General features: G+C 38.2%; 1 protein-coding gene across 1 annotated transcript in view; it reads left to right on the top strand.

Moving 5' to 3' along the window:
- The window catches only part of PIK3CA (phosphatidylinositol-4,5-bisphosphate 3-kinase catalytic subunit alpha), a 99,563-nt gene that overhangs the window by 80,299 nt on the left and 3,135 nt on the right, over window positions 1–16,129 (top strand). Inside the window, exons 10-20 of the mRNA XM_049867385.1 lie at window positions 175–299; window positions 1,240–1,321; window positions 1,641–1,805; window positions 2,031–2,134; window positions 3,359–3,530; window positions 6,554–6,660; window positions 7,171–7,292; window positions 8,302–8,380; window positions 14,921–15,091; window positions 15,679–15,796; window positions 15,917–16,068. Of these exons, the coding sequence (XP_049723342.1) occupies window positions 175–299; window positions 1,240–1,321; window positions 1,641–1,805; window positions 2,031–2,134; window positions 3,359–3,530; window positions 6,554–6,660; window positions 7,171–7,292; window positions 8,302–8,380; window positions 14,921–15,091; window positions 15,679–15,796; window positions 15,917–16,068 (1,397 nt within the window). The remainder of the gene's footprint in view (window positions 1–174; window positions 300–1,239; window positions 1,322–1,640; window positions 1,806–2,030; window positions 2,135–3,358; window positions 3,531–6,553; window positions 6,661–7,170; window positions 7,293–8,301; window positions 8,381–14,920; window positions 15,092–15,678; window positions 15,797–15,916; window positions 16,069–16,129) is intronic.

Genomic DNA, 16,129 nt, shown 5'->3' with positions numbered 1-16,129 from the left:
TAAATTGATTCTTTCCTATTTCTGAAGATAGAGTTTTGCAATGAGAATAAGCCGTTTTACAATTAATAAGCAGTGTAAATTTTATTAAAATTAACTTTTTTTTTTTGTAGCTCACTCATGAATGGGGGGATATGGAAAAAGAAATAGCATATAAGATATGACTTTATTTTACAGAGTAACAGACTAGCTAGAGACAATGAATTAAGAGAAAATGACAAAGAACAGCTCCGAGCAATTTGTACACGAGATCCTCTGTCTGAAATCACTGAGCAAGAAAAAGATTTTCTGTGGAGCCACAGGTAAGTGTAAGATGGTGAGCCTCTGTTCCTGTCTTCTGTTACACAAGAAAGAACTGACTGTGGCTAATCCTTCCAGGTTTCTACCATACTTATTTGAGTAAATAAAGCATAGTATACATGTTTGGGTTTTGTTTTTATTATAAACATCCTTTTTTAAAACTATGGATATAGATTGATATTTCTAGAAAATCATGCTGCCTTGGTACTTACCTTGTACATTGAAGGCACTTCTTTTTTTTTTTAATTCCAAATCCCTGATATAACTTTTTTTATTTTTAATAAAATTCAAAAGCCAAAAAAAAGAAAAAATGCCTATAGTTTTGGGTCAATTTACTTGTGGTTTAGTTGTTCTGTATATTACAATATTATAATTTTTAGGAGTTCCTTTTCATTTTTCTTACACTTCCTCAAAGTATTAGTGTAATGATTTACTTTTATTTGTGAGGAAATTAACCTGCTACTTGGTAAGTATCCACTGGTTTACCTAAAAAAAAAAAAAGCAGGTGTAGTACCTTTCTGCAGAAAGTACATTAAAAATATAAATTTTTGTCCAGTAAATTTTTGTCACCAGTATAACTGGTGACACTTCTTAGGGTTCATGTTGCTTAAGTAGTTAAATAGCATGAGCCATATAAAGAGTGCTGTGGGATATATTCCTAATTTTTCTGAACTGTCAACTAAATTTTTCCTAAGTGCTTGTCCTCTATTTGGATTTTCCCTTTGTCTTCCTTGCTGTTATAACCGTGTCTAAGTGTATATGTACATATGTATACAACTATAGTGTTAAACACTGATTTGATAGTTTAAGAAGGCTAGTAACAGTAGGAATGGTTTTAAAAGTGTTTGAAACTTCTTAAAGATTGCGTAATTGAAGAGTTAGACACCTAAGCCTGTTGAATAACATGCAAGAATGTTTTTTTGTTTTGTCTTTCCCATACAGGCACTATTGTGTAACTATCCCTGAAATTCTGCCCAAATTGCTCCTGTCTGTTAAATGGAATTCTAGAGATGAAGTAGCCCAGGTAAATGTATGCTTGATATTACTGAGTACATCACTGTTGCACAAAATTGATATGCCACTCAAAGTATTTTCTCTCAGAAAGTCTTCATAAGCATAAGAGATAAAATAGACTATGTTTTAAGTTAATTAATAATGGCAATACAGTGGAGAGAAATACCATTCACACTGCTTCCGTAGATAAAATTGTTTAGAACTGAAAATGTTAAGCGCTACAAGTTTATCTAAACTCTTATTAAAATAAGTTCTGACGGTGTGCTATAGGATTCATTTGCAACTATCTTTGCTTTTGAAATACGGTTTGTTATCTTTCTCACGTGCAGATGTATTGCCTGGTCAAAGACTGGCCTCCAATCAAACCTGAACAAGCCATGGAGCTTCTGGACTGTAATTACCCAGATCCTATGGTTCGAGGCTTTGCTGTTCGATGCCTGGAAAAATATTTAACAGATGACAAGCTTTCTCAGTACCTAATTCAGCTAGTACAGGTAAAATAATTTAAAATAATAAACAATGTTTTATTCTAAACCCCTGCTACTTCCAAAACCCACTGCATTAATTGGTTTTATGCTTTTAAAAAAAAAAAAAATCCGCTTTATTTCAAGTAGTATCTACTTCCTTTCTGAAACATGTTCTTTAACTCCGGCTATGCAGACACTGCTCCTAATTCATGTGGAGTTTTTTGTTTTGTTTTCTTTTTTTTAATCACCTAGGTCCTAAAATATGAACAATATTTGGATAACCTGCTTGTGAGGTTTTTACTTAAGAAAGCTTTGACTAATCAAAGGATTGGGCACTTTTTCTTTTGGCATTTAAAGTAAGTCCAATTATTTTCCCATTAAATTCTGTAATTGTATATTACTTGCTTTCTTAGTGTGTATATATAAATATACTTGACTCAGCATAATTGATGATACTGTACAGTGTATATATGGACATACATTACCTGTGCACTTCTGGTTTTTGTTTGGAGTTTTGTTGAAAACTCCTCCAGATATATTGCATACTATAAGCTTCCCCTCAACCTTTTTTTTTTTGGAGTTAAGTATGCTAGGAAAATTCAAAATTGAGTTTTATACGTGAACGAGAGTGAAAATAATTTTACAGATTATGATGCTGTTTTAAGCAAATTAAAATTTGCTATGTGGAGATTAATGTTGCAGTAGCTTTCACTATGTGGATTAAAATATTCCAAAATAAAGGAAAAAAAAATCTTGTCTTGGAATTCAGAATGATAATGACAAAATTCTAAGGCTCTTACTAGAAAAAAAGCTACTTAAGAATAAAAAATACTTTTCAGACTGTGATATATCTAGGACTCAAAGTTAGAGGTCATAAACTACATTTTTTTCTCAATTTAGAAGTAGATTTATAACTTTAAAAGTGTTAAGTCAAAAAGAGAACCTAGAAGCTGGGTTTAAAATAACTTAAATTTAGAGACAGTACACAAAACGGACGTGTGTGTGTCAGAAGAGTCAAATAGCACTCAACTCTTGGCCCCCCTCCCTCTATCCATTTTATTATAATTTTTGTGCCTAGTTTTCTTTTATAATGTTTATTTATCTCGAGCTGAGATTAGTGAATGAAAAGGAGTTGAAATAAACCTAAAAACTAGTTTGTTAAGTTTGTATTCCCAGGAACTATCTGAAATTCTTATTCTGCTTCTAAATGTTAAGTTTAAAATTTTTTGTTGTTAGTGTGATTGTAATATTAATTGGATTCAGAAGCTAGCTTTTCTATTTGCTTTTAAAAAAGACTATTTGTATATTGATTTAAGACCATTCGTAGAGAGAGGGAGAGAGCCCTGGGGCGTAACAGTTAAGTGCTCAGCTGCTAACCAAAAGGTTGGTGGTTCAAACCCACCAGCTACTCTCCGGCAGAAGGACTTAGTGATCTGCTCCCATGAAGCCAAGGAAATTCTACGGGGCAGTTCCACTCTGTCCTATGGGGTCACTGTGAGTCGGAATTAACTCGATGATACACAACAACATATATATATATATATATATATATATATTTTAATCTTGTACTGTTGTTTTAGATCTGAGATGCACAATAAAACAGTAAGTCAGAGGTTTGGCCTGCTTTTGGAGTCATATTGTCGTGCTTGTGGGATGTATTTGAAGCACCTGAATAGACAAGTTGAGGCTATGGAAAAGCTGATTAATTTAACTGACATCCTCAAACAGGAGAAGAAGGATGAAACACAAAAGGTGTGTGACTTGTTGGTCTGCTTTTGAGACTCTTTTCATTGCCATGGGGCAGGGTTGTTTGGGAGCCCAGTGTATATATTGATTATGGTTCTTGGAATCAGGCAGATTAGGATTTGGATCCAAGTTTCAGTGAGTCTTAGCTGTGTAATGTTAGTCATATTATTTAGGCTTTTGAGATTCATTTTCTTCATCTGTAAAATAGGTATAATACTTTATAGAATTGTTCCGAGAATTAAATTACTTGAGACTTGTGAAGCACCCACCTCAGTCACTGGACCATGGGAGGTGCCCCCCAGAATATTAATTCCCTCTTCTTTCCCTTTCTTACCCTTTTATATGGCCATTCCTTTTTAAAAGATTCTTTCCTAGATCTCTGTCATTTATTACCTCTTAGTAATCACCCTGCAAATTAGTGAAAAGACATTAGTTTTTACATTTCTAAGTTTAAAATGGACTCGTAGTCACTCACAGTGAATATATTACACTCTCTAGCCATCTGCAGTTTAGCTAAGACCTGCAAGCTTAGTACAACTGAGGAGTACAAAATAAAATGTAAATGGTTTTTCATAACCTTTTCCTACTCCCTATCCTTCATTTATCATAGTTGAAATCGACTCGATGGCACTGGGTTTGGTTTGGTTTTGGATCCTTCATTTAGGGGCCCTGGTGGTGCAGTGGTCAAGAGCGTGTCTGCTAATCAAAAAGGTTGGCAGTTTGAATCCACTAGCTGCTCCTTGGAAACCCTGTAGGGCAGTTCTACTCTGCCCTGTAGGGTTGCTGTGAGTCAGAATCTACTTGATGGCAATGGGTTTGGTTTTGGTTTTAGATCCTTCATTCAGGGAGCCCTGGTGGTGCAGTGGGTAAGGCACTCGGCTGCTATCCAGAAGGTCGGCGATTTGAACCCACCAGCTACTCCATGGGAGAAAGATGTGGCAGTCTGCTTCCATAAGGATTTCAGCCCTGGAAACCCTGTGGGGCAGTTCTGCTCTATCCTGTAGGGCCGCTATGAGTCAAAATCGACTTGATGGCGATGGATTTGGTTTTATCCTTCATTCAGTCCATCTACCATGTCCTACAGTAAAAAACAAAGTTTCAATTCCATAGAGTATATGAAGTAAGCATTATCAATCTGAGCAATGTAATTTGTCCACTCTCCCTAATTGATGTTTTTCTTCATCTCTAGTGAGCCCCCAAAGGCGAGAAAACGTAAATTAGCAGTAATGAATGAGTTTTTCTACCATTTTCATTAATACTGTTTGAAAAGAAAAAAATCATTTAAAAGAAAGTTATTGTATTAATCTAAATGTCATACAGTATTTATGGGTTCATTGCAGTTGTGGTATTTAAGTTCAAATATGGATTGTTAGAAAATCTCCCACCCGTCTGTCAGTTGGTCCTACTGTGGTGGCTTCCATGTTGCTATGATGCTAGAAGTTATACCACTAGTATTTTCAAATATCACCAAGATCTCCCGTGGTGGACCGATTCCAGCAGAGCTTCCAGACGCTACGACAGACTAGGAATAGGGCTTGGCGCTCTACCTCCAAGAATCAGCCAGTGAAAACCTTACAGCTCTCAACAGAGGATACTGCAGCCACAACAGTTAGCTCAAACGTACCCAAAATCACGAAGATGGCACAGGACCAGGCAACATTTCATTCTGTTGTACATCAGGTCACATGAACCGGAGCCGACTCAACAGCAGCTAACAACAATTAGAAAACAATCATACTGTATCTAGTTCTGGAATTAATGGGCAGGAAAAAAAAAAAAAAAATTTTTTTTTTTCCCTAGGGCACTAGAAGGCCTTGAAAGAATAAAGTTTACTGTATTGTAACTAAGCTAAGAAAAAAGAAACTGTAGATATTAGAAAGTTAAATTTGTAAATATAAGCATGTCCTATAGCTGGAGTTTTCAAGTCAAATTGGCCTTGACAAAATAGATGAGTTAGGAACATGAAATTTATTACTCAGATCACCACTGGTTTAAATGAGATAGTGATAGCAAACTAAAATTGCAGGCATAGGAACAAAAGCAGTTACTTTGAGTGGTTTTGTGTTTATCGTAACAATGAGTGATAAAGCCTAAGAAGCACTGTGCTAACACTAAGGTTGACAGTTATAGAAAAAGAAATGCCTGTACGTGAGCAAGAGCTGTCTAGTCAGGGACGGCTAGATTTTTTTAGCTATTATATATAGTAAGAAAAAAAAATTGTTACTAAAATTCCAACATAAAACTAATTTATTATGAATCTGTAGCTCTTAACCTCTCCCCACCCCCACTCATATTTTCAATGGATGGAGATTTCTTAGAATGCCAGTTATTACATGATAGCTGAATAGTTTGTACTCTGGTTTGAATTGATAAAAACGGATGTTTCTTTGCAGCTACATCCTAGAACCCAAGTATAGTGTGAGATTCAGTGTAACAAAGGTTTTTTTTACAAGCCCTTTTCCCACCAATTTTTTTTTTAGCCTCACTAAACCATTTCTATACCCAACAGAGAGAGATGTGATGTTTTCTGAAAAACCTGAAAGCAAAGTTACTAAGGTGATGCCTCCGTAGTCTTTCCTCTAAAGCAAGAAGGGTCAGCAAACTTTTTAAGGGCCAGCTAGTAAATATTTTAGACTTCGCGGGCTATATGGTCTCTGTCAGCTACTCAGCCCTGCTATTAGAGTGCAGAAATCAGCCATAGACAATACGTAAATGAATGAGCACGGCTGTGTTCCAGTACCACTTAATTTACAAAAACTGATGGCTGACCTGCAGGCTGTAGTTGACCTAGCCCTGCTCTAGAGCCAAAACGTGACTCCTGCCATCTTCTCCCTGGAAGGTTACAGTGCTGCCACTCTTGCCTCTTCCTGAGTTATGCTGCTTGGTTATAGCACCTAGTTAGTACAACCAATCCAGGATATGGACTCAAAGACTTCACAATACTGAGGCTCTGGTATACAGATGAGATTAGCAATTAATTTGACCTTTTATGAGATCAGTTTCTAACCTTGATTCTGTTTCTCTGTCAGGTACAGATGAAGTTTTTAGTTGAGCAAATGAGGCGACCAGATTTCATGGATGCTCTACAGGGCTTTCTGTCTCCTCTAAACCCTGCTCACCAACTAGGAAATCTCAGGTAAGGTACTTTACTGGAAGTTTTATTGAAGTATTTAAATAAGTACTCTTTCTGTATAAAATCTGGAGAAAAAGTCAAAATGCCCAATTAGAATGTTCAGTTCTATATGCTTCCCTCTCCCATTCTCCTGCTCTACAAAATAAGAGTAGGAAAATTGTCGTATGTTCAGGACTGCTTTTATTCCAACAGAGTTTTTACTGTTGTAATAATGAAGTTTAAAACTTTCTATAGCCAGAATTTCTGGTATCATAGGTAAGAAATGGAATGTAGTAGCTATAAAACTAAGATGTCCCCATATTTGTTGGAAATTCATATGCCATTATATGAAAAATTTAAAAGCTTACCATTTATGTTTTCTCTATACTCACTTAGAAATGAATTCATAAATATAAATTGAGAAAGTTTTAAATTTTATATCACTTCAAAAATCTATACTGTTGATTAAAGTAAATTCAATGGAAAAAAAACAACAAAGCTAAGATCCTAGTAAAGTTTTTAACTATTTTAAAGGCTTGAAGAGTGTCGAATTATGTCCTCTGCAAAAAGGCCACTGTGGTTGAATTGGGAGAACCCAGACATCATGTCAGAGTTACTGTTTCAGAACAATGAGATCATCTTTAAAAATGGGGATGGTAAGGAAGAGTATTAATGAACTTATGATGCACGAATTTAGCTGTCTTTTTATACAGAGGCTATTTATGAACCATGAAGACTATTGAAAGCCATTTAAGGAATACACATGTGACAAAATATATAATATGAAGCAGATGTCTTAACCTTTACAATATGTGTATGTGTAATTATTGAAAAGAAGTATTAGGCTTAGAATTTAGAAGTCCTGAAATCAGTGTCTGACTGTTATTTGTTTAGCTGTGTGACCACTCATTCATTCCATAAATATTCTATGTGTTAGGGCCTGGGGTCGTAGCTATAAACCAAGACAGAATCCCTGCCCTCTTGGAGTTTACAGTCTAACAAGGGAAAGAGGTACATTAAACAAAACGTGACAAAATTAAAATTATACCACAGTACAAGGAAAATACATAGTCTGCTAAAAAAAAAAAAACCAAGAACCAAACCCATTGCTGTCAAGTTGATTTCAACTCATAATGACCCTATAGGACAGAGTAGAACCGCCCCATAGGGTTTCCAAGGAGCAGGTGGTGGATTTGAACTGCCGACCTTTTGGTTAGCAGCTGATCTCTTAACCACTTTGGACCAGGGCTCCGTAGCCTGCTAAGGACCCATATAAAAGAACATCTTAACTTACTTGGAGAAAAAGACTGGAAGGGAAGGATCATGGATGGTGACCCTAGAAAAATGACATTTCAGCAGTGAACTGTGTTGTTTCCAGTATTTTAATACAAATGTATAATCAAATTTAAGGATTTAGAAAAACAAGTACTTGAAATGTTTAATTAAACATTTTTTGTGAAATACGTGCTAGCTTTATCTGACGTTATACAGGTGTTCTTGTCCAGATGCTTCAGAAATGGGTTAAAGAATTAGAATATTGCTTTCTTATAGATTATTTTGAAGAGTAAATATAGCTCTGTTTTCAGTTTGAGAACATTGTGATCACATCATACCCAAATCTGCATTTGTGACATTGAGTGGTGATACATATTATTTGAATTCCAGATTTGCGGCAAGATATGTTAACACTTCAAATTATTCGCATTATGGAAAATATCTGGCAAAATCAAGGTCTTGATCTTCGGTAGGTAACCAACAAAGAAACATGAATGTGGAACATTAACTTATTCTGAAAAAGTAAACTGTTAGTAAGTTTTTATTGTTTATAGAAGCATACAGAAACACATATCTATAAAGAAATGAATTCAGTGGTAATTAACAGCAGTTGATTTTGTTAAGGTACTTTCATTTGTCCTCCTCTTACTTGGTTTAGAATAGCTAATGAGATTCATCTAGGTAAGAAGAACCTTCTCTAATAAGCTTGCAAAGACTGCAACTGCCTCTGGAGTGTCACCACTGGGAATAGGACATAAGAAACAGAAAAGGCATCTGTTTCCGTTCAGAGTTTTAAAAGTTTTTTCCATAATATGAAGTTTTCTAATTCTGAAACTTCATAAATACTCTAATCTTGAATCAGTTTTGCAGCAAAATTTATGACACCTACTAATTTTCAAGTTTTTGTCAGTCTCTTGGTTTCTGCCCAGCGTTTCACAATGATCAGTATTATCTCCAAGTTTTCTGTCAAACTTCATCTTTTCTTAGTCATTGTTATCCATTGACTGGTCCTGGGATGGCAGCATCTGGCAGGAAAAAAGCAGTTTTAGGTGATGTGGGGGCAGAATTGTATAATAGCACCATCATCCTCCTCTTCCCAAGATCCCCCAGAGAAGCATAGGAATCTGTCCAGTAGTGATCCTCCCTTTAACCCACTCATGTGAATGCGAGCACACACACATGAAGGTGTGTGAGCCAGCCCTTCCTGTCTTTATCTCCCCGTTTTAGATAACAAACCATTTAATTGCCCATTGCAATTCTCTATCAAACCGTTACTCTGAGGGTGGTGTACAACATGGTATGTCTCTTTAATATGATGTTTCTTGGCCCATTGCTCCACCTGTGGATTGTAAAGTGTGTTCCTTGGTCTGATGAAATATAACTTGGTGGCCAAAATTGGTACAGTATCTTTTGTCCCAATTCCTTAATAGTGTTTTTTGGCATTTGCATCTGTCATGGGATATGTAAAGTCCAGTCTAGAGTAAGCATCTATTCCTGTGGGGACCCGTTTGTAGCCATCTGGTGCCACCAGCATCAGTGGTTCGATATAATCAACTTGCCAGCTATGTGCAGGGCCTTCTTCCCTGGGGAATCTGTCCCATAGCCCTCTGCAACCTCTCTCTTGCTGGCAGACAGAGCAGTCCTTATTGGCATTTTGTGGCTCAGAGGGTGCAAGAAAGATGTGTCTAGATTAAGCCCATCTCTGCATTGCTGAAGCACCCCCATGTCTGTTCATTTCATGGACCCAGTTGCCAACACAAGTGAGCATGCCAGCAGGTCCACTTGCTGATTCTAATCGCTTTCTGGTCCACGAAGGGGGTTCTTCTGATGGACATCGACATGTCCTACTCTAATGCACCCTGTAAATTCCCAGAGTGTTTTCCATAGATCCATGCCCCACACAGGTGTCACCTTAATAGTCCAATTTTCTACCGCCCATTTGCCTGACCATATAGCCAGACCATTGGCTGTTGCACATGAGTCAGTAAAAATCCAAACATACGAGCTTTCACCTTTGCCCAGTTCTTCCATCATGGCTAGGAAGATAGCATGCAGTTCAGCCCATTGAGCTGACCTGTTCTTACCTTCTTCAATCAGGATCTTTGCATCTGCTGCTCTTATTTTTGCAGCTTTCGACATCAGATGTTGTCCATGTACCTTGGAACTGCCATCCGTGAACCAAACAGCCTTCTGGTGGTCAGCAGAAAGTTGTTTATAGGGCACTATGCATGTAGCAATGGTCTCTGGCAGCTGCTCAGGTGGTTCCAGGGTAGGACCTATGGAAAAAGAAGCTACTAACTCATGTATACATTGGGTGCCTCCCTGTATTCCCCCAGTAGCTTGTTCTTGTATAAACCATTTCCATTTTATTATGAAATTATTTTGGGCACCACCTTCCTTATTAGAGTGTTTCTCTGACATCACCCAAGACATTATTGGTATTTCAGGTCTCATGATGATTTTATGTCTGTTTGTCATTGAGGCAGTCTCAATCTACGCCCAATAGCAGGCGAGTAATTACCTCTCAAATGGCATGTATTTTGCTGCAGCATCTGGAAACTTTCTAGTTCAGAATCCCAACAGTCGCCATAGGGCAGCATTCTCAAGTTTTTGCCATAAGCTCCAATCTGCATAAGCACGTGTGACAGACACCTCCAAAATCATGTCTGAATATGGATCATAAGGGCCTAAAGGCAGGAAGAGTGAGACCACTTTCTATAATTCAGACATAGCCTGCTCTGGCCCCCATTCCAACGCAGTTTTCTTCCTTGTGGTTTTATGGATGATGGCCAGCAATATTCCCAGATATGGAATATGTGTTTTCCAAAGTCCAAATAGACCAACCAAATGTTGGCCTCCTGCTTAGTCTTGGGGTTAGATAGCAACAGCAACTTACTCTTGGTTGCCTACAGAATGTCATGGGTGGCTCCTACCCAAGTTATTACCAAGAATTTCAGTTTGGGCAAGGTCCTGCATTTTTGTTGGATTTATTAACCAGCCACCACTGTAGTCACATCCCTGGCCTTTTCTTTGGTGTTTGATATTAACATAATATCATCAGTGTAATGTATCATTCATTATACTTGGATCTGCACTAAGTCCACATTTCTTCTGATCAAACTATGACAGTAAGCTGGTGAATTCAAGTAACCCTGTAGCACTACAGTGAAAGCAAATTAGGATCCTTCCCGGGTGAAAGGAAACTGTGGCAAGATTGGGATCGAGAAAAAGGCATTCATAAGATCAGTCACTGAGTACCAATCTCCTTTAGCCTGCTGTATTTTCTGAACTGTTGATACCGTGTCTGGAAGAGCTGAAGCCATAGATGGCACTAGTTTATTTAGGCCTCGATAGTCCTACTGTCATCCTCCATGAGCCATCTACCTTTTTCATGGGCCATATAGGGCTGTTGTGCAGAAAATTTGTTGACACCAACTTTAGCATGTCTGTAATCAAAGCAGTCATCTCCTTTTGTCCACCAGGTATCCTATACTGTTTTAAGTTAACAACCTGAGTGGGTTCAGACAATACTAGTGGCTCCCGTTTAGCATGTCCAGTCAATACTGGTCTAAGGACAGACTTACACACCTTCGGTTTTGCAGTATCAGATAGAGGGAATGTTTCCCAATTAGACATAATATCCATACCAATAATACATTCAGGTAAGGAAAATGAAATTACTTCATACAACATCTGTTTAAATCTTCCAAGTCTCATCCAAACTTTTGCCTTAGTCCCATCAACCATTGCATTCCCATATTCCCTCAGTCTAACCTTAGGCCCCTTCAAGATTCTATTGACAGGTTTTTGGATTAAGTACATTGGGCTCCCGTGCACAGTGGTTAAGAGCTTGGCTGCTAACCAAAAGGTCGGCAGTTTGAATCTACCAGCTGCTCCTTGGAAACCTTTTGGGGCAGTTCTGCTCAGTCCTGTAGAGTTGCTATAAGTCAGAATTGACTCGACAGCAACAGGTTTGATTTTTAGGTTTGGGCTCCTGTGTCCAGGAGCCCCAAGGTCTCTTCCCTACCCCTGGGCCATTTCGTGCACACATGTGCATATGGCCTCGGTCCCCTGCTGGAGCTGGAGCAGAGGACCCTGGCCCCCTTGTCAGTCCTTATGTTTATTACCAGCTGAGCCTCTACTTCAGATGGTCTCAGGTGGAACTTCCCATCGTTAAATTCCTCCCCACTGGGGAGAATAGAATGGACTTGTTTACCCAGTGCCGTCGAGTCGACTCGTAGCGATCCTATAGGCCAGAGTAGAGCTGCCCCATAAAGTTTCCAAGGAGCACCTGGTGGATTCGAACTGCCGACCCTTTGGTTAGCAGCCGTAGCACTTAACCACTATGCCACCAGGGTTGCCTGGACTTGTTTCAAAAAAAAAAAAAATTTTTTTTTAGGCCTCTTTAAAATTGGGGGACCAGCAGGAATCTCCATTGATCCACCCAGTTTCCTGTAGTGCTGCATTAGAACCTTTGTCTCAACTCCATCAATGTCTGCTGTATCCATCCCATTTCTTAGTAACCATTTAAAAATCTCTGCCCTGCTGAAATAGTTTTTTCCCCATTGCTTCTTCCCATTCTCCTATGAATCACGCTTATTTTTCTTGTATCCGTAAGACTCATGCGGAGAAGCTGTGCCAACAAATCTGACAAGCATTCTCAGATTGTTGCTTTGTTTCACAGTAGTTACAGGAGGTGCCTGTGTACAAGGGACTCCCTTGATTACCATATCTACCATGACCTTTGTAACGGGCATATTCATTGGATGAATATCCTGGTCACCATAAAGCCATTCCAGCATGGCCTGTATAAGCAGCACATCAGCTGCTTCTTATAGTGTGTTCTGTCGAGTATTTAGAGGGGGAGGGGGCACTCTCTCTTCTCAGGGTAAACACATCTCACTGCAAATTTTATCCAGTCTGCCAGACTGTCCCTCCCCTCTGGGTTAACCTGTTGTGTAATTGTATCTTGTATCATCATTCGTGACTATTCCATAGTGAGTTGTGGGTCTTCCATCAACTCAAACATACTCTTGCATTCTGCAGCATTCAAAACTAAAGACACTGCCCCTGAATTAGTCATTCTCACAACCCACTTCGGTAACGGTTCCTCGGGAAGCTGATGGTACTGATCTACAAATTGAAGCAACTCCTTTACAGTAGACCTCCTGGTTTCAGTAGTTTCTTGGGTTTGCCCATTCCCCTTCTGGACTACCTTCTTGGTGACCAGCAGTCGTAGGAGTACTTTCTGTTGTTCTGACACTATTTTTCCTTTCCGGGTCAGCCCTGAGACTAGTGGTCATACATCTGATTGGACTGGATCTGGGCTTGGTTCAGTACTATAATCTGCCTCTGTGTTCTTTTCTTCTTGCCTTTGCAGCTATTACTGATAACAGCAACCAAGGAATTGTATGTTTCCCTATGCATCCAACTAGCCAATTCCTCAGGAGTTGGATCTACCACTCCTATTTCCCATGAACAGCTTTTGCCTTGGGTAACTGATTACAGCATAACATCTGCTTCAACCCATGGGTGTTTTTCTTTAATCCCATCCAGAAACCAAAGGCTTCTCATTCTGTTTATCCCCTTTTTTTCCAAAACCACACATTCCAGTGAGTCTGGGCCATTTCAGTAAATCCCACTCCTGACACCGACTAAATGAATGATTTCTTTTATAAGGATCAGCACAAAGCTGGTTCCTATGAGGTGGCAGTTAAATGATGTCCCAAATGCCCAACTTTTCCAAAGTGCTTTACCACTTCATCATCTCTTAACATCACCTACTCCCTCTTTCCACTTTGAGTTCGGTAATTTGCTGCAGTGTCTCACAGAACTCACAAACTCTACTTACAGTTAAGTGGTTTATTAGGGAAGTAACAGGGTACAACTTGGGATCAGGATCAACTGGGAAGTTACAGGAACAATTCAGGACATAGTTCCTTGATCAGGACAGCTTCTTCTTGCCCTCTGCTGTCAGGCCTTGCTATAGGCCTTCTGCCACCAGGTCCTGCTGGGGCCTTGCTGCTGCCAGACCTTGCTGAGGGCCCTCTGCCACCAGGCCCTGGGTATGCTTTCTTGGGCAAATGTTACAACACTTAGCTCCGTGAGTCAGCAAGCCCCACTGTGGCCATCTCATGCCGGTCTCCTGGTTCCTGCCATATCACGCTGCAGCCACTCTTGGCTACTCCTGTGCCACTGTCTCTTGCTGTCTTCTGTGTTACAGCTCCCCACTCTCTCCCTATGTCTCCCTTTAAGCCTAGTAGGATGGCAAAATTGACCAGTCCCCTCATTAGGATTCTATATACCTTATTTGCATGGTCCCACCCCCACAAGAGTACCATGTACCTTATTTACATTATTAGCAAGTTATCCAGTCCCCTTGGTGGGCCACAAGCACCTCAGTTGCATAGTCCCACCCAGTCGTTTGGTGAAGTTACAAAGACTATGGTTAGAAGAACCATATTAAGTAATGTACTGTACCACAATGTTTTTTTCTTTTTCATAAAAGATTATTTACACTAATATGTAATGGTTATGTTTTTAGATGAATCAATAAATATTTAAAATTTTTGTATTCTGTTTTAATTTCTAATATCAGTAGATGTAACCACATAAACAAAAGCTCCTCGAGGCCCTCAATAATAATTTTAAGACTGTAAAGGAGTCCTGAGATCCAAAATTTGAGAACTGATGCCTTCAAGTATTATTTAAATGTCAATGTAACATCTTTAAATGCACCAATATTTTTAAAGTCATGAATGTTTATAAAACTTCAGTTACCACAGTGATTTTCTTAAAAATGATACACAATTAAATGTTTTCCCAATTGAAGGCTATAATTCATGACGGCAGATAATTTTGAGGATTTTTCTAGGAATATATTTGCCATACTATAAAAAAATTAAAATTAGATTAAGGCAGTAAAGATCATGCATAACAAATTTGCAAATAGAATATTCATATTTTAAAATTTCTTCCTTTAATTGTAAATAACTTGCTCCTTTTTCAGGATGTTACCTTATGGTTGTCTGTCAATTGGTGACTGTGTGGGACTTATTGAGGTGGTGAGAAATTCTCACACTATTATGCAAATTCAGTGCAAAGGCGGCCTGAAAGGCGCTCTGCAGTTCAACAGCCACACACTACACCAGTGGCTCAAAGACAAAAACAAAGGAGAAATGTGAGTTTTTTATTCTTTTCTTCCTGTGTTAATCTAGGTTTTTCTTAGACAAGGCTTCTAGTGCTTATATGTGTCTCTCATAGTTACGTCAAAGAAAACAGTTGTACCTGCATTGGGAAAAGGTATGCTCAGCCTTTGAAATATTTGCAATTATTATGTTTAAATGATCAAAATTGCTTATAATTTGATAAAATCCTGCCCATTCGACTTTGTATCTAAGATGTGTCTGTTCTTACTGCTTTTCTTTTTTAAAAAGAAAAAAACAAACATGGCAAATTCAAAAATGACTTGTAATTTATTTTTAAGTGATTTGAAAAAAATTCATTTTAATGAAGTGGAAAGTATTTTTTACTATATTGAGAATTACGCTTTGGTCAAGGAATATCTAGAAATTTCCTTAGAAATCCTTAAAAACTTCAGAATTTGCGAGTTCCTCACATCTTTGGACGTAATTACTTCCTTCCCCTAGTGCCAGTCAGTGATGGTTTTCATTATTTGAATAGAAATTTTGACCATCTATTCCCAGTTTGGCCTGAATCATCCTGTACATCTGCACTGCTCATAAGGTATTTATTTGTTCTTTGTAGATACGATGCAGCCATTGACTTGTTCACACGTTCCTGTGCTGGGTATTGTGTCGCTACCTTCATTTTGGGAATTGGAGATCGTCACAATAGTAACATCATGGTTAAAGATGATGGACAAGTAATAATAGCTTTCTCTTTTTAAAATATTTGGGTGTTCTTAAACTAGATTTATCAATTCAGGGTATTGTATTTCTGCGTGTGTCAAACTATAACAGTTTTTTTTTTTTTTTAACTAAAGCTGTTTCATATAGATTTTGGACACTTTTTGGATCACAAGAAGAAGAAATTTGGTTATAAACGAGAACGTGTACCATTTGTTTTGACACAAGATTTCTTAATAGTCATTAGTAAAGGAGCCCAAGAATGCACAAAAACAAGAGAATTTGAAAGGTAATCTCAAATCAAAAAGCACAAAATAAAGAATTCTTGCCACTGTTTTGGCAACAGTTGG

This window comes from Elephas maximus, chromosome 23 (genome assembly GCF_024166365.1).
Source record: "Elephas maximus indicus isolate mEleMax1 chromosome 23, mEleMax1 primary haplotype, whole genome shotgun sequence".
Lineage (NCBI taxonomy): Eukaryota > Metazoa > Chordata > Mammalia > Proboscidea > Elephantidae > Elephas > Elephas maximus.
Note: the sequence above shows the minus strand (reverse complement) of the source record. Positions and strands in the feature narration are given on the sequence as shown.